This window comes from Mastomys coucha, unplaced genomic scaffold (assembly GCF_008632895.1).
Source record: "Mastomys coucha isolate ucsf_1 unplaced genomic scaffold, UCSF_Mcou_1 pScaffold23, whole genome shotgun sequence".
In the NCBI taxonomy this organism is placed as follows: domain Eukaryota; kingdom Metazoa; phylum Chordata; class Mammalia; order Rodentia; family Muridae; genus Mastomys; species Mastomys coucha.
Genome location: NW_022196906.1, coordinates 91,116,604 through 91,135,512, shown reverse-complemented (window position 1 = coordinate 91,135,512; position 18,909 = coordinate 91,116,604). Strand labels below are relative to the sequence as shown.

Genomic DNA, 18,909 nt, shown 5'->3' with positions numbered 1-18,909 from the left:
AGATCTGTCTTACAAGAAATGATAAGTCACCCCTTGAGCTGAAGCAAAATGATGATATTTAATAATATCAACACATATGAAAGTCATTGGCACTGATAACTACACATCAAATTTACAGTGTTCTGATACGAATGTAATGGTAGATAAATTACTTACAAATATATATTAAAGGCAAAAGTATTAAGACTAAGTTTAACTAAGATAATATATGAATGAATACAAGTTCAGGGAAACTGTGACATCTCAAATACACACTTTAAAATAGAAGTTACAGGGCTTTTACTAAAGTTGTCAGTTTTTAAAAGACCAGCATAACTATAAGACATTTCATGGAAACCTCTTAGAAACCCCAAAGTAAATTCTTGTATGTGCATAAAAGGGAAAGCGATAAAAAGTGTACTACTATAGAAAAATTATCAAGTCACAAAGAAAGTAAAGAGGAAGAGTGAATAGAATCAGGATCTGGAAAATAATTTAAAATAACAATATCAAGTCCTGACGTATCGATAATTACTTTAAGTGTAAATGGACTAAATTCAACAACCAAAATTCAGAGTGATTAAATGAGAAGAAGAGGGTCAATATTTAATGATAAGGATTGATTTATCAATAGGCTAACACAATTGTTTAAAAAAATCCACATGCATGTAGCATTAAGGCATCTAAATATACAAAGCAAATATTTGCAGATCTGAAAGAAGAAATAAGCAATAATATAATAATAGCAGGAGTCTTTAATACCCACCTTTAGAAATGGACAGATCATCTGGATAGAAAAATCAATAAGAAAACATTGCACTTAAGTTATACTTTAAAGCTCAACATACACAGAACATTTTCTCAATAATAGTAGAATACAAAGCACAGAGGAGACAGATTCAGGATAGATAATATTGGAGCACAAACCCCATTTTAAGTTTAAGAATAAAATCACATCAATCACAGCTGTATGAAACTAGAGAATAATAGCAGGAGGAAAACAAAAGATGGAATGTTCACAACAAGGTGGAAATTACGCGTAACGTTCACCTGACCAACCAGTGGATAGAGGATTACCAACAGGGGATGGAAGACTATATGGGGATAGATGAGAGTTGACATGTAACACATCCAAACTTAAACTGTTGAAAGAGCAGTTCAAAGAAGGCAATTTGTGGTGGTAAGAACCAGGTTTTTTAAAAAGGACAGAAAAACTTAAAACAACTTGCTGTTGAACCTCATGGAGATATAAAAAGAACAAAGAAAGTAAGAATTTAGCAGAGGTTGGCTAACCATGATCAATATAGAATAAGTGAAAAAAAAACAGGCAAACAATTGGAAATAAATCAGTGAAGGATATTCTGTAAAAATAGAACTGACAAACCGTTAGCGACAGCAGAGGGATGAAAAGGAAAAGAGAAAACGAATACTGCAGAAACAAAAAGGAAAGTAAGATAGTGCTAAACATGACTATGTCCCAACCAACTGACTAACCTAAAGGAAATGAATTCCTTCTTAGGATCATATAGTCTACCAAGACTGGGTGAGTAAAGTGAGCAAGGAGATTGAGTCGGTAATTTTAAAATGTCATCTTCAGTGCATGAACCATCCAGGGCTCAGTAGCTTCCTTACCATGTGCCAACTATTAAAGCCTAACTAGAACCTGTTCTTCTCAACCTCTCCTAAAAATGAAAGGTGAGAAAGTACTTCTCAACTTACTTTAAAGGCTGACATGACCTCTATACCAAAATCATCTGATACTGCATTAAAAAGGAAGGGTGCACCAATATCACAAGGAACCTAGAGGCCAAAGTAATCCTCAACAACATACTAGTGTACTCCCTGAGTTACTTTTCCTGTTGTGATCAAATGTTCTGACAAAAGTGACTTGCGGGGGGCAGAGGGGAAGGGTTTACTCTGGCTCACAGTTCAAGCACAGTCCATCCATCGTGGTGGAGAAGACGAGGCAGCTGGTTACATCTCTTTAATGGTGCTGATCTCCTTGGCAGCTAGTTACAGCTGCCGTGTTGCCTCTCTCCTTATCTGGAACTCTAAGCTTGCTCACATGCCTTTCCTCTGCCAAACAAATTACTATAAGTTCAACTTCATACAAGTTCTCATGAAGGAGCAGAGAGAAGCCAGATTCTTGGACAAAATATAATACAAATTGACCCTAGCTCAACTCCTAATAAGACTCTGTGTTCTCCTTTGAAGCGTTATGAACCTCTAGTATCTGTGTTTCTTTCAGTATTGTCTTTTACCCCCCCCCACCACCAGAGTGTCCCATTAAGCTCTTTCTTCCATATTTGAGGTATTTCATAACCCAGAATTCCAAAGTGTTCCAAATTCCTCGCACAAACTAGTCCCAGAGGCCTAAGAACTACATGGTCAAGTTCACCTTGCATAGTACATAGCAAGTTCCCATCTACCAATATAAAACTGCATCTTAGTTACTTTGTCACCTCTGTGATTAAGATACCTTGACATAAGTCATTGAAGGGAGAAAGAATTTATTTTGGCTGATTCTTCCCAGGGCCTTTTCTTATTCAATGCTCTAGTGCTATGAAGAGACACATAGAAGTTGACCACAGCAACTCCTATAAAGGAAAACATTTAATTGGGACTGCCTTACAGTTTCAGAGGTTTAGTCCATTATCGTCCTGCTGGGAAGCATGGTGGCACACAGGCAGACATGGTGTTGGAGAGGTAACTGAGAGTTCTACATCCAGACCAGGAAGAAAGAGATACAGGGCCTGGCTTGAGCATTTGAAACATCAAAGCCCACCCACAGTGACGTACTTCCTCCAAAAGGCCACACCTCTGAATCCCTGTCAAGTAGTGCCACTCCCTAATGACCAGGTATTCAAATCTATGAGCCTATAGGTAAGGGAACTCTTATTAAAACCACCATAGGGCTGCAGTCCATCCTGGCAAGGAGGGGATGCAGGCATGCAAGGCATGGTGGCAGGAATGGGAAGCTGGCTGCTCATATTGTGTCCCCACTCAGGAAACAGAAGGTTAACATGGAATGGAGATAGGCTATAAAGCCTTAAGTCTCACCCCCAGTGACCCACCTCCTCCAGTGCAGCCCCGCTTCCTAAAGATCCTGTAACCTTTCAAAATAGAACCATCAGTTAGGGAGTAAGTGATGAAATACATGAGCCTATTGGGAACATTTCACATTCAAAGCAAAACACACACTAAATTCAATAAGATATTTAAAAAAATTATATACCATGATCAAGTGAAATTTATCTTTGGGATATAAGGGAGATTTACCATACACAAATGAAATGATATAACATACCATATTTACCAAATCAAAGACAAAAAACCCCTATATGACCATTTGGATAGATGCAGAAAATGTAATTGACAAAATATCAATATTTCTTCATGATAAAACACAAACTTCTTAGCAAACCAAGAGGTTAGGCAACAGGACAAGAAAAAAAAAACATTTAACTGAAAATCTTTTCCGAGTAATAAAGCAATCAACAAAGCAGGATGGCAGCCTACAAAATAAAGAGAATATTCAAAAGCCATATGCACAGTAATGAGTTATGCAACACATACATGGGATTCATCAAACTCATTAGGAAAAGAAGTGCCAAGCACCTGAATAAACTTTCTCCCAAAGAAAACATAAAACGGCCAGCAGGCATGAGAAAAGATCTTCAGTGTCACCAACCATAAATGAAACACTAATTAAAAACCTTAATGAGATGTTACCCCTCAACTGTCATACTGCCTTTATCAAAAAAGCCAAGAAATTCATAGCACAGACGTGGGTGAGGAAAGGGAGCCCTTATTTATTGCTGGGACATACATTTACACAGCCATCCATTACAGAAAACAAAAATTAAAAATAGAATTACTATATAATTTTAACATTCCCAGTCCTGGGAAATAAAGTGGCTTTCTTGAACCATTCTGTGAGTGATAACACATGCCCGAAATTTATTGCAACAAAACTTGCAATAGCCAAGACATGGTGCCCTAAGGTGTCTGTAGACAGATGAATAGAAAAGAAAAGGAAAGAGATGTGCACACACACAGAGTAATACATACAGACATGCACATTATAAAAGTATTCAATCTTAGTGGCTTGTATGCAACAAGTTTGATAACCTATGGGGCATCACACTCGGTGAAATAAGTGCGAGAGAGCAACAAATATTATATGATCTCATGTATATGAGAAGCTAGAAAAAAGTTGAATTCATAGTAGTAGAGAGTATAATGGTGTTTACTAGGGATCCGGGGGTGGAATAAATCAAAGACGTCAGAGTGTCTATGCTTTCAGTTATACGGGGAATCAGAATTGGCGACTTAATGACAGGATGACAACCATTGTTGCTATGGATTATATGTATTACAATTTGAATTTTGATGAGTGTTGATCTTGAGTATTCTCAAACATGTACAGATAAATTATGTGAGGTGTTAATATATCAAAAAGTATTGACTATGGGAGTCATTTCAAGGAGTTCAGTTATACCAAACTGTCACACTATACACTTGTTATGATATAGATATAAACAGGTACCCAAAAGGTTTCTATATTAAGACTTGGTCTGCAGGGAGTGAACCCAAACACTGAGAGATGATCAGTTCAGGAAGACTCTGACCTCATCAGTAGATGAACCTTTTGATGGCATTGTTTGGGGGAACTGAGAATGGGGCTGGTTGAAAGAAGTAGGTCACTGGGCATATGCCTTTCTTTGTGAGATATATCTTGTCCACAACCCTTCTCCTGGCTTTCCCTGCTTCCTGGCCCACTATGAAGCAAGTGTCTTTGCCAACCCAATTCTCTTAACATTCTGCCTCATCTCAGGCCCAAAAGTAATGGAGTCAACTGACGAAACCCCTGAAACCATGACTTCAAATATACCTTTTCCTCTTTTGACTTGTTCCTATCAGACATAGGTCACAGTAACTGAAAGGCTTACAGCACAATACCCTAAACATAAAGGGTTTATCAGTTGTACCTTATAAATGTGAGGGAGGCCCACAAATGCTTCCTCGCCCAGGAGGAACAGGGATGAGGCAACTTAGTTCAGCCTTGTCTCGAAGGTTTATCAATAAACTTGGAATTAAACATCTGAGTAAATAAGTGCAACAAGGAACTTGCTAGGATGTAACACCTAGAAGAACAGCACTGCACATGTCTATAGTTTGTTGTCCTTTATCATTTTCCTAGAACTAAGTTTTAGATGAGGGATTGATTCTGAAAAGGTCTGGGCACAGAAACTTCCGTAGATCACCAGGCACATTTCCAGAAGGGTGGCCATAACTGAAATGCCACCAGCAAGAAGATGAAGAGCAGTGCGCTGACCTCACCCTCCTCTCCTACATTTAATTTTTTAAAAATATAAAGCAATAATAACTTAGTTAATATGTGAGGTAAATTCTGATTGGCCATTAAGGGTTAACCTCCAAGTTCACTTAGACTTTGATAAACAGACCCAGGACCTGCAGCTCACCTAAGTTTACTGTGGCCCAGTTCTGGTAAGCAGCCAGGAGGTAGAAACTGACTTCTAGGAGGAGTAAAGGATACATTTGCAGCAGACACACAGATGGTGTCTTTTTTTTTCTCCCCTCTCTGAGCTTTCAAAGTATTTTTAAATGTGTGTCATCTCCTCAAACAACCCTCTCCCGTGCAACAATGGGCCACATTATTATACCCTCATTTGTGACCTAATGTTTCAAGTTCTTTGCTTTGAAAGTCATTTGCACATGCACCGGAGTTGGTGGTGGTGGAGAAAGTGAATTAGTCTCCCAGACAGTTTCATTAAGACTTGTTCCGGAAGTAGAGCTGCAACAAATTGAGCTAAAGATTCCGTTTGTGTGTTTATTTTTCTGCTACAATCAATAGTGCTTTGTCAGCTTAATGCTACAACCATTGTCAACCCTGAGCCTTCCTCTTTTAAGTGGCTTGCCCCCCCTGGAGTTATTTCATTCTGAAGAAAGAGATATACTTCTGTTCAGAATTCAATCTGGTGCTGCAGAAACATTTCTTTTGATAAATTTAAGGTTCTTCTACTTGGCAGAGTCCCTCCTGCATTGAGAATAGCCACAGACCAGTCTGTAGAGTCCATAGGACACTGGTTCTCAACCTTCCTAATGCTTCCGCCTTTTAATACAGTTCCTCATTTCATGGTGACTCCCAACCATAAGATTATTTTTATTGCTGCTTCATTACTATAATTTTACCATTACGATGAATCATTGTGTAAATATCTATGTTTTCCGTTGGTCTTGGGTGACCCCTGTGAAAGGGTCGTTCCACTCCCAAAGGGGTCAGGGCCAACAGATTGAGAATCGCTACCATAGATAGGGACTTCTACCAATCCCAGCAGCTATTCCAGACCCGTGCAAGCCTTCGGAGTAAAATCAACGTGTGAAAGAAAGTACAAGGAGCTCTACACTTCAGACAGAAGTACAGAAAGGGTAGCAGCCCCACTTTTACTCAGAAAATATGGTCCTGAATCAATAGATGTGGTTGTGTTTTCAAGAATAGCTGAGAACACACAGCAAAGGTGTTTCTGCTCCAGTGTCTTGGGCGTCTTTGTATTCTCTCTGACACTGAGCAGATTCCACTTCCCCTCCAGAATGTGCTGGGAGATGTGATTGCTGAATCAGCTTCCCTACTCTTCCAAGCAAAGTTCGGTTTTCTAAGATTTTGTTGTTGTTGTTGTTGTTATTGTTGTTGTTGTAGTAGTAGCACATTGCCCCAATCTGGATGGATAATATTTAAGTGTTGAAATAAAGTGTTAGAGAAATATAAAATAGATGTCAGATGCAACCATTCTGTGTTCCTTGATTTGTTTTCTTGTTTCTGTTTTCATAATTTCACTTTGGGGTAAGAAAAGATAACAACTGAGCTTGTATTTGCTGTCAATGCCAAAATCAAAAGGATGGGGGAGGGAGGGGAGGAGAGAGAGAGAGAGAAAGAGAGAGAGAGAAAGAGAGAGAGAGAGAGAGAGAGAGAGAGAGAGAGAGAGAATATGAATATAGGGAGGAAATGGAAACGGCTCCCAGAAATTGAAGATCTTAATGTCTAGTACTAAACACTTAAAAGTGTTTAGTCACACCTCCCCCCCTTGGAACAAAATAACATTGCATCAAAAACAAAAACAAAAGCAAAACAAACAAACAAAAGCACAGCCAGTCTAAGTTTGCTCATTAATGAACAAATATTTATTTCTGATCTTAATATTAAATTCTTCAGAGCAAGCACTGGTGAACGGCATGAACGGCTCTGAATACATTGTTTGGTCTCTCTTGGAGAAGAAAAATGTCTCTTTCCTTAGGGCGAGGAATCTGTTATTCTGTGTAGCTTTCAGAAGGGAGGTCACACATTTTCTTATTGATTTTACTTCCTATTTGGTAGCAAAATAATGTGAGAAGAAGCAGTCAGTGTTCCTGGCGACAAGCCCAGATGCTAAAAATGACGTGCCAGGACGTTGTCTGGATTCCATCTCTCTCCCAGAAGCTTCATGGTAGACAAGTGCTCTGCCCTGCATCAGACGCACATGTGTGCACTTTCAGGGTAGTTTTCTGGCAACTACTTGGAAGCACAGGCCAGTTGGACTCCAGATGTTGCTTGGAATTCTCTATCATAGCCCCATTGTACAAAAAGATGGCCCCACCCAGTGGTCCCCTGGAACGTACCAGCAAAGCACCATAAGGGGATTATGGGTGGCAGCTATGTGCCCATTTGCCTTCGTTTTCACAAAGAGGTGGGGGCCATCATTCCATTTCATCTGAAGGCTGATGGGATGGGAAAGAGAACTGAAGTAAATACAACCTACTCTACATGATCAGAAATGAGTGTGTGCATTCCTGTTCTTCAGGCAACATCAGAAACACTGAGAAGCTGAGCTATGACAAGCAACACCAGTACGAGATCCTGGTAACTGCTTATGACTGTGGACAGAAACCCGCTGCTCAGGACACCCTGGTGCAGGTGGATGTGAAGCCGGTGTGCAAGCCTGGCTGGCAAGGTGAGCCTGATTTTTATTCTATGTGAAGGCAACTTGACCTGGGACACAGAGGGTACTGGGTGTGCCCATAAATCCCACAGCACTTGTCCAAGAGGAGTTGTAAAGTACAGTTGTGTATTCTCACAACTCTTCCATGATATAATGTTCATTTTACAGTTAAGAATGTCAGAGACAAGCCAGGCGGTGGTGGCCCACGCCTTTAATCCCAGCACTTGGGAGGCAGAGGCAGTCGGATTTCTGAGTTCGAGGCCAGCCTGGTCTACAGAGTGAGTTCCAGGACAGCCAAGGCTACACAGAGAAACCCTGTCTTGAACCCGCCCCCCCAAAAAAAAGAATGTCAGAGACAACTCAACTCTAACCACGGTTCTCCCTTGCTCAAATGTCATCACATCTCAGAGCTTGGGAAGTATTGCCAGGGTCTGTTGACCTTCCCCAAGAGTGCTGAGCCTGACTGGTGTGCGTCAAGTTCTGCATAGCTGCTCCGCACATAGGGACTGTCTGCTGATCCTCATGCATACCACACAGGGGTGAGAGAAGGATGGAGCCTCTGGATGAGGGGCCTTCTGGAAGCCCTGGGCAGGGAAGGGAAACAGAGGCCCTCAATGGAGCTTCATTTTGTGTCAGTTTAGACTGTTCTGGAAGCAGAGCATGTTGCAGTCATTCCCTAGGCGACTGACTTGGGGGAAAGTAGGGAAGGCAAGGGCAGATGGCTCTTACAGAGAACCAAGTGGTCTTTAGAATAGTAACAGTAGCTCTAGTGCCATGCCTGGGCCTGGTGACAAAGGAAGGATGTTAGTCTTAGCTCTGTGCCTCAGGTTTGGTGCAGGCTTGCTCTGTTTCTTCCACATGCGCTGGGGATGCTATTACTCACTCTTAATTCTCCATAAATCCATGGTACTTTGCAAGGCCACTCCTCCTGTGGCTTCTGCATGCTGCTTCTTGATGATGGGTCTTTAAGCCTCTGGCCTCACAATTCACCCTCTCTCCATTAGTCTCACTCATGCCTCTATCAAGTACACTGATGTCAAACCTGTAGTATCAGACACTCATTCTTAGTGCAGCACAGCACAGCTGGACTGGGCAATCATAATGCCAAGACACCTGTGACTGCCTGGACTGGCTCTACTCAGAAGGCAGGTCTCTATGAGCTTCCACAGCACAACCTGAGCTCCCATAAACTTAGAGGGAGAGCTGGGAGCCCAGGTGCTCATCTCTGAGAGAGCTGGTATTGTGTGGACTTGAACAAAATAGAGAGAGGATGAAATGATAATGAGTCACAAGTGGGAGATATCTGTGTGTGTGTGTGTGTGTGTGTGTGTATGTGTGTGTGTGTTGTTCCAGGTTCACGTGCACATGTGTGTGTCAAACAAAGTATAGTACCTTGGATCAGCCTGCTTAGAATCAAGCAATAGAGAAAGAGGGGCATGCTAGACAGCCGTAGAGGCACATTCCTGCAATATCACTCCCCAAGAAAGTGAAGTTAAGATTAGGAATTTGAGGCCAGCCTGAGTTGTGGAGCAAAACTCTGCCTCAAAAAAAAAAAAAATCCACCTGCCCACCTGCAATATTCCTGGGATGAAGGAAGGAAAGAAAGAAGAAGAGAGTATAGCAAGCCAGACTGGAATAGGAAACTAGTTATGCAACTTCAGGAGTCAGAGTTCTAGGATATGGAAGGCAGGATTCTGCCTGGTTTACTAATGCACTTCTCACGTTTAACACAATGCCTGATCCTCATAGAAGATGCCTAAGAAATGATGAATGAATGAATGAATGAATACCTGAGTAAGAAGTTACTGTTTTATTTTAACTTGTAAAGATCATCAGTAAAAGACTGGCCTTTCAAAAAAAAAAAGCCCGTTTAGGGGAGGGGGGGAGGAGGAAAGAAAGAAAGAAAGAAAGAAAGAAAGAAAGAAAGAAAGAAAGAAAGAAAGGAAGAAAGAAAGGAAGGGAGGAAGGAAGGAAGAAAGAAAGAAACTTTGTAAGCACGTAACATGATCACAATGGAGTTTAAAGTAGGAAAAGCAAAACATGAGGCTGTATCTAAAAAAATGATCTCAGTGTTTTTTGACTTTGACAAATGAGGCACCAACAGACTTATTCCAAAGTGCTCATGCCTATATTTTAACATTATTTATAGAGTTTTGTACTTGTTAAATCTATGCAAATTTAGCATTAAGTGTATGATAAAAAAAACTTGTCATCATGCTTAATTTTGTATGTGAAGGGTGTACCAGGCACCTACCCTGTAGTGTACAATGCTGCTGACAATGTGTGTAAGTGATCTTGGGTAGCCAGGGTGGAGCCTGCTGTCTCCAGCCCCATCAGAGACTCAAGCATAATGTAGTGTTAAGAGGATTAATGAATGGGCAGTGAGACCTCAGTTTTTTTAAAAAAAAAGTGTCTTTCCTGGAACAAAGAAAAGAGGAAAGAATCGGTTCCCTGAATCAGTTCATCATGTCAGGCAGTGATTTACACATGTGTAGTATTAGAATCAGCGCTTCCTCGTGGCTCCTTAACGAAGTTGGTGCCTTGTGGTGGCAGTTACTGCGTTGGTTTATACATTGAGAGCCTCGCCCTCCAGTTCACCTGCTGCAAATTCTATCAAATCCCTCTTCCTCTTAATACCCCAGTATCCTTTCAGATTAGAGCTGGGCTCTCTAGGCTATCTGTTGTGTGCAGGGGTGGTTACAGTACCTTTCTGTCACTTGTCACACGTGCGTGCACACACACACACAAGCTCTAGAGAACACTTCTCTCACCCACCTTGGCCCCAGATATGTAAGCACCTCTTACCTCTAGCCCCTCCCACCCCATTTTCTCTCCTACTATTGGTCAAGACTACAGGCTATCATCTATATGGACATCTTTCTCCAAGGAAAATCTGTACACAGATGGTTCCAGGTGTGTTTCTTGCCAGGTCAACTTAGAGGGAGCCGTGTCCTGTGGGTTTCTTTGTTGCCTGTAGTCAAGGCATACACCTCATAGTGATGGGTAGAGAGGCTAGCCTTTACCTGGAGCATGGCTGAAGGAATACTTTGTACATGGAAGAAGAGCCCAGAGAAGGGAGCAGAGTAGCCTAGCTTTCAGAAACTCTTAGGACGAGGAAATAGAGGAGGCATGATTAGAGAGGTTGGGGTGAGGTAGATACCTGAGACCTTGAAGTCAGACTGAGGAGCCTCAGTGAGCAGCAATCCCGCAAACTCAACAAGGAGTCTCAAGCATGTGCCCGGTGAGAATTCCCTGTAGTCTTGTGGGAGAGCATGGGCCCCTCTCCAGCTCACTTCCTACTAGTAGCTCCAGGCAGCAAACACAACTTGGCAGGTAGAATTCTTGTACCTGTTCTAAGCCATTTCCCTGCAGGCAGGAGGGATTGCAGGACAGAGAAAGCAATCCATCATGTTCTGGAGCCTTGCCTTCCTGGGAGCACTCCCAACCTGCACCCCACAGAGCCTTTCCTGCAGCCAGCATCTCCCAGGGAGTTGTGACAGCTGAGCAAGGGGACCTCTCCTAGGTGGAGCCTCCTCACGCCCACAAGGAATCCACTCCTAGACTCCAGGGACAGCCCAGAGCAGTCTCCTGACTTCTGTCACAATAATTGCCCTCATCCCCACCACACACACACACACACACACACACACACACACACACACACACTGCCTTGCTCTGCCCCTGCCCTTACCTCCTGTGTATCAGACACTGCCTCTGCCACCAACTTTATTTCACACTCCAGCCAAGGTGTGGTCTCCTGAGATTATGGTTTCCCAGCTCCTGTCCTTTTTCTGTGGGTTGCTCTTGACTTCTCAGAAAGCACATGGGCTCCTTGAGGGCAGAACTGTCCTTCTCACAACTTCTGACAATGAACTACACTATCTATCACTTACACATAGACAAAAGACTCACTTGCTGGTTAGCTCCACTCCCCAGTGTGCGAGGGGGGACTTTACCAGGGATCCAGCTGGCAACAAGAGGAGGAGGATGGAAGGGATTTGTATGCAAAACAGGAGCCTCATTCTTCTCACTCTTGAGAGTGACTCTGGGGCAGTAACCTGGACAAGCGAAAGGGGCAGCTCACACGATGGGGGTCAGCAGGCTTCACTGGCAGATCGTTCCCTTTTATGTTTGTACAGGGAAGAAGCATAAACTGCCTCTTTGTTTTACCCAACAGTTGGAAAACTGATGTCCTTAGAGGCGCATCCAATTGTGGGATGAAGGACTATATTGTAAAGCAGCAAAGAGTTGCACACACAGGACAGGGCAGGCCGGTGGTGCCATGCCTCTTCTGCAAGATGCATGGACTGCAGTCATCTTGGTGTGTCATTCATTTCCCTCTGTGGTTGGCTGGAATTTTGTCAGTTGGCCTGGGTGTTCTAAGAGGACATGAAGTAGGATCCATACCTGTGGGGAGCACATTAACCCTGAGTCAATATATATTGTTGCCACGAGCATGGCCATAGTGAGAACCCCAATACCTCAGACCCATAGGAATGGCAAAGCCTTCCCCAGGTCAGGACCAAGGAAAAGGCAGCGCCTTCCCCTGCCCCGGTCCATGTGCAGATGTTGGCAGTGTTTGTAGGAAATGTCAACAGTAGTTCCCTCTTCCTTGGCATTAACAGCCTAAGCCTCCTGCACTACAGAGGCAGCCCCCCACCCCATGGAGAGTAGCTAAACAGACCCCTTTGCTCAGCTGCATGCAACAAACCCAACCCCCGGATACAGATGTATAAAATAAAAACACCAAGACTGTTGGCTGCTGCTGCTGCTGCTGGTGTGCCTCCATCAGAGAGCACCACCCACCCACTCTCGGCTTTTTGTAATCTGTTATTTCTTCATTCCCTGTGGCCCCAGTTAAGGTCTAAGATGTGCAGGTTTCAAGTTATGAGAGAGAGAGAACACAAAGGGAAGAGTGGAGGCTGTCAGGGGGTATGGTGGCAGGAACAGCAGTGTGCCCCAACAGGGATGGAACTGAGCCAAGGGACCTCATGGACCCCTCGCTTGGGCATCGGTCTGTCCCTCGGAGGCTCAATTCTTGTTTAGTTGTCGGTCTGGAGGTTTTGTGTCTTTGGTTTTGCCTTGTCTGTTGTTTATAGAAATGCTGTCCTTGCCCATACTTTTCTTTATGGCTCTTTCTGCTTCCTTGGTTCTCAGATTGACAGCATTATGCTCCATAACAACTACATGCCAGGTTATATAATTTCTACCTGTACTTCCAGGTGAGATTCAAAACCTACTACTTCACTTTCCCTTCAGGCAAGGTGATACACTACAAAAGACAGCATTGGAGATGGGCCTTCCTGGTGGCCTGTCACTGTTTGTCCCCTGGACTTGTAGTTAACCAGACAACCTTACAAATGGATCTAGACTTCCCAGATTGCAAGGTCAGCTCTGCAATCCCTCAGCAGAGAACTCCAGGATATTAGGCATGCCCCACTCAGCAGTTCACCTAGCTAGACTGCAAGTTTCTCCATGGACTCAAACAACACCTTTTCCTCAAACTTTCATGATGATGGATCCTATCCAAATAAAAGGAAGAGAGATGATGCCATGCAGTTGAATACAGCCCCTGTGTTCTCTAGGGTTTAGAGGATTCTGCAGGTACATCAAATCACCTCAGATGTCCCACTGTTTCAGCAGGCTGGCTTTCAAAGGAAGAAAGTATGACATTTGGAAAGGGGGTGCTTTTCAAACCTTAATGTCCCCACAGATCATGCAGGGGCCTGGATAAAAATGCAAGTCCAAATTTAGTAAGACTGGGGTAGGTCTGAGTACTACAGGTGGATAGTGTTGATGGTTGACCTTTTGCTGTGTATTATAATGCTAAGTGCGGACCTCCAAGACCTGGTTGTTCTGAGACAAGAGAGTTCCCACGCAGACCCATCACTTGGGTGATGTGATGTGACCTTGCCCCAAGTTATTTCTGATTGGTAAATATAGATGTTGACAGCCAATAGATGGGCAGAAGAGACATAGTGGGGTTGAGAATTCCCAGGCTTTGGGTCAGAGGAGACCCATCAGGGGGAGAAGGTGAATGGGGGAGAAGCTGCCATGGGTAAGGTAAGCCATGAAAACAGCCCTGAGGGCTGGCCAATTGGAGTTAAGAGCAGCCTAGATGAAACATGGTAAGTAATACCTCAGGGTTGTCAATAGGAAAGTATATTCTAATAGCATACAGCATAGATATCTGCCCAGCTCTTGTCTTCTTCAAGGCTTAATATTGTAAATATGAAGGTTGTGTGTACCTTTTAACCTTGAACTAAATGGTCAAAGCTGGGGTAGAAACCATGGAGTGGGAATAAGAATTTCTACAGTAGGATAGACTTCATTTTAAATAAGAAGATCATGCAGAAGACATAATCAAGGCCACCAGAATGTGTTTACAATATTTGCATTGTAAAGATAGTGGCAGAAAAGCTTCTGGTTAGTATTAATTCTCCTATCTTAGTTGCCCCAATAGAGAGAACTGAAACACACACATATACACACACACAGAGAAAGAGAGAGAGAGAGATAGTTGGATGGATGGATAGATAGATAGATAGATAGATAGATAGATAGAAAATAATGAAGGAGATGTTCTTAGAGTAATATTCCCCTGGCCACCAAACAGTTCCCTCATTATTAAGGCAAGACCTATGAAGACCTAACTAGATATGACCAAGCAGAACTCCTAGGCTTGGGAACAATGGTACATTGATGGTGAAGGAGGTGGTGTAGAGACCTGTGCAAGTGCAAATGAGACACTGAATTTGAAACAGGCAGGCAGCGGCCCTGGGGAATCCCTGCCTGCTCAAATCTCGATCAATACATGGCTTTGAGCACAGAAGAGATTTGTTACAGATCCTACCAGTTGTTGGGAAAGTGGGAGGGACCACAGTGTGGCCAGGCTCAGAGGAGGAAGACTAGACTGACCAAAGAGGCAGAGATCATGGAAGAAAGACTTCATTGTCATTTTGAGATCAAGGAGAAGGCCCAGAGACTTTCCTGTGTCAATGATCTTCTCAGGGATCTCAAGGAGGAATGGGTTCACTAACAACCAAGGTGAAGGTTGAGTCCATGGGGACCAGCTAAAAAGAATGATTATTTATGAGTATACTTTGCTAAAGCCAAGTATTTATTCCAAAACAAACTTTTAAAGTGCTTGGCAGGAAAGGAGGTTAGATTTGTAATTTTCTTCCAAGACATCATAGCTGAGGAGACAAAGTTGCCTTTGGGTGGTCTGAAACCTTGTCAAGGATATACCTCGAACTCCTGTCATGTGTCTGTTGCTAGAGTTTCCCCCACAGGCCCAAACATGAGAGAATAAAGCCCAGCAAGGGACAGCTGGCTTCATCTCTACCCCTCCTAAAACTAAGATTAATAATGAAGAGCTTGCTTAAATTTTATTTCCTGAAAGAAATGGATTAAAAATTGTGGGTGATGGACCCAGTGAGGTGTCCAGATCAGCTCACGGCGCCAAATCTTTCAGAGATGAGAAGATGGAGCTCCATCTGTTAAAGTGGGTGGTGATGTTATGGTGCTGATACATGGGCTCTGACAGGAACATGGCATAAAGGAGTGCTCGCAGCTTCTTCTTCACTGTATACTGGGCGTCCAAAATGCCCCATTACACTACTGACTCTTTTTAAAGGAATAATCCCCTCTTAAAATGCAAATGCATCCTTCAGTAATAACGGATTAAGCCAGGGTTCCAAGGCCTGTAGCCCATAGGTAAGTCTAGGGAATCACTTGTTTTTGTAGAACCATGAGCTAAAGTAATGTATTTTTACATTTTTAAATGGTTACCAAAAAAAATCAAAAGAATATTTTATAGCACAAAAATTCATATCTGGGTGCCAAAAGATTCCCTGAGACACAGCCCCACCCCTTGCAGGTTGCACACGGATGCCCTGAAACAGTGGCGCTGATGACAGAGGCCACCCGACTCTCAAAATCTAAATATTCACTTTCTAGCTCATGGGAAGGGAGAGGAGGAAGAAAGCTTCCTGACCCCTCCACAAAGCTCTTATTATCCACTGTCACCATAGGGAGACGTGGTTTACTGTATTAGGTAGCACAGCTCACGTAGACCAAGACACAAAGGCAAAACATCATAAATAAGATGGTTGAAGTGTCACTATACAGAAGACAGGAGCAACCCTGTGATGTAAGCAATTCGATTCTGTTTTACAGATAGGAAAATGGGCGAGAGAGAGAGAGAGAGAGAGAGAGAGAGAGAGAGAGAGACTAAGGGATTTATTCCAACTCTGCAGCTGTTAAATAGCAAGGATAGAATTCAAATCTCTACTTACCAATTTGAAAGCATAGTGAAGTTCAGGAAGGAGGCTGGGAAAAGAGACTGGGAATTCCTAGGGCGGGGAGGGGGGATAGTACCAGCTTTACAAAGGCTGTTTAGAAAGTTCGGAAGACACACATGACCCCACCATCCTTGGCCAGCACGGTAGCCTCCCAGTTATTCTAACAAAATGATGGTGAGGTGTATGTGGGAAGGTAGCTAGACTTCAGTGGGATGATACCCATTGGACCACCTGAGGAGTGCCCACTGTAGTGACTCTGGCTCCTCTCTGCTGCACCCAACTCACTTTTTCTTCCTGTAGCCGGTCGATCAGTTCATTAAGAAACAAACCTATGCTTGTAGACTGCCTGTCTCTCAGCTACATTCTCCCTAAACCAAAAGCTGCCTCTGGCTATCTCACAGGCCAGAGAACACAGAATGAACCTCGAGCTTGAATAGTAAGTTTCAAATACAGAGTCACTAGTCCTTAGTATGGCCCCCTGAGGTCATGAAGAGGCTGCATTCCCCTCAAAGAAAATACAGCATGAAAATCCCCTCCCTTCCTCTCCATTCATCGGGGTGGCACTAGCTTATTTGAGGTTCATCTCTAGGAAACCTAATCAGATCCTTTAGCCCCAGTTTCTGTCCCGTCCCCGGGTTTCCTCTGTCTTTTCACTCCTCTTTGGGCCCATAACCTACTCCCCTCCACCCATCTCTGCCTGACCTTCAGTCTTTCTACAGTCTTCCTCTGATGCCATCCCTGTTCCTCTCTTTCCCACACAATGCTCCCTAACCCCCACATGGAAAAGCCCTGGAGTCCTAGAAGGTGGAGGGGCACAGGGGTCAAGCACAAGCTATTGATTACTGAGCTGGGCATGGAATGTGGACTGGACTCAAAGATTAGCTTCACTCCCATCTGGCCACAGGATTTGTTTCAGCCACTTCTCTGCCCTAGATTTGGTCTCCTCAATGATAAATTATGAATCATAATTCTTGGCCAAACTATTTTCTTATTGGATTTTTATGACCAAAAGAGATTGATGTGTGGAAATACTTTGCAATATTTAAATCATTGTGCAAACAGTGCTATGATTAAAATTGAGCAAATAAGTGATGTCCTACAGATGACCACACCCTATAGAATACACCAAGACTGTGTGGATTGACCAGCGTACCCCACATGTTGGTGCTGAAGGCTAGAACCAAGGGAGGCAGTAGGGAAATGATGCTGTCCAAGAGAGGGGGACACAGCCCCAGCTTAGCTGTCACTACTCTGAACTGGGAGGTTACTCCCATCTGGCCTTGGCTTCCTTCATTTAAACTCTCCAGGATTACATAGAAGGCACCTATGGAGCACCTTGCACAGAACCACGTAGCCGGCTCAGCAAACAGCAGCTCGTTTGAGTTCCCTTTGCTCTAATTTTTTAAAACCACAATGGGTAGTTTTGTTCCAAATAACTAGCAAAGGCCTGAGTGCGGCTGGCTGTTAGAGGGTGACCCTGAGCTTTGCCTTTGCTGAGAGCTGCCAGGCGAGCAGCTTGCTCTGGCTGAAGGCCTCATGGGGCACTCCGCTATGAGTAACGACCTGTTTTGACATCTCTGACATAGCCGATCATTAAGGTGCAACAAATGGCTCTGTAAGGGATGCTGGTTTACCTACTCAGTGGCATCCTAATGTGCTTAAAGACCCGCTGGATCAAAGTAGCACGCTCTACTTGGCCCCCATGTTTGGGAGAAATGAGCCAATAATCTCAGCCCTGGGGGGAGGGGTGGATGGCCACAACCCACACAGTATTAAAGGCAATTACAATCCCTACTGCTGTCTGAGTAATCACCATTAGCCAAGTGGCTCCTAAGGCCCCAGTACTCTTTACCACATCCTAAAAGATGCTTACATGTTATATAGATGAGGACACTGAGGTTAAGCTTTTCCACAGTGTTGAGGACATCCGGGCCAGTGCCATCTTGGATACTAGGCTCCCCAACTTGGTCATCTGTGATGATTCCAAAGCAAATCAGGGCACCGTTATCTTTGGAGCATGACAGCAGAGCTGTACAAATGAAGAATGTGCACTCAGAGCATCCCATGGTATCATTCCAAACAAGGCAGCTTTGAGGCAAGGCCATGGCCTATAGGATGGTGGGAGGGAGGGAGGTGTCCTTCCTCCCTACAAGCCCACCACTGGGATCTGCCTTCATTCAGGGTTTAAAGGCACAGATATCCATCAACCTCCTTGGGTGACCTCTTGCGAACCACAAAGGGAAAAAGGCTTAGACAAGGACACGCATGTGAGGTATTAAGAGAACTAGAGTCAGATCCATCATTAGAATCCGTATGCTCTGCCTTATCCGTTCGTGAAACTGGCTGAGCCACGTAGTCAGCAGACTGTGGTTTTCACCAACATAGCTTACAAGTTCTTTTATATAGCCATAGTCCACAGGATGTTACTCCATAGGAAGTTGGCAAGAAGAGAGTTCTGCCTCTTACATCAGAAAAAAAAACTGAGTTCAAGTTCAGGGCCTAGCGCACCTTGACTCCAGAAGACTGGACTAACCAGTCACTCACTCTGAACCCTCCAGTGTGGTATCTACCAAATGAGGCTAATATCAGTCCTTACCAGGAGGCTGTCACAAGAAAGAACTGCATGCGTG

General features: G+C 43.6%; 1 protein-coding gene across 1 annotated transcript in view; it reads left to right on the top strand.

Moving 5' to 3' along the window:
- Window positions 1-18,909, top strand: part of Clstn2 (calsyntenin 2) — a 593,894-nt gene that overhangs the window by 462,341 nt on the left and 112,644 nt on the right. The window contains exon 5 of the mRNA XM_031345279.1: window positions 7,839-7,988. Within this exon, the coding sequence (XP_031201139.1) occupies window positions 7,839-7,988 (150 nt within the window). The remainder of the gene's footprint in view (window positions 1-7,838; window positions 7,989-18,909) is intronic.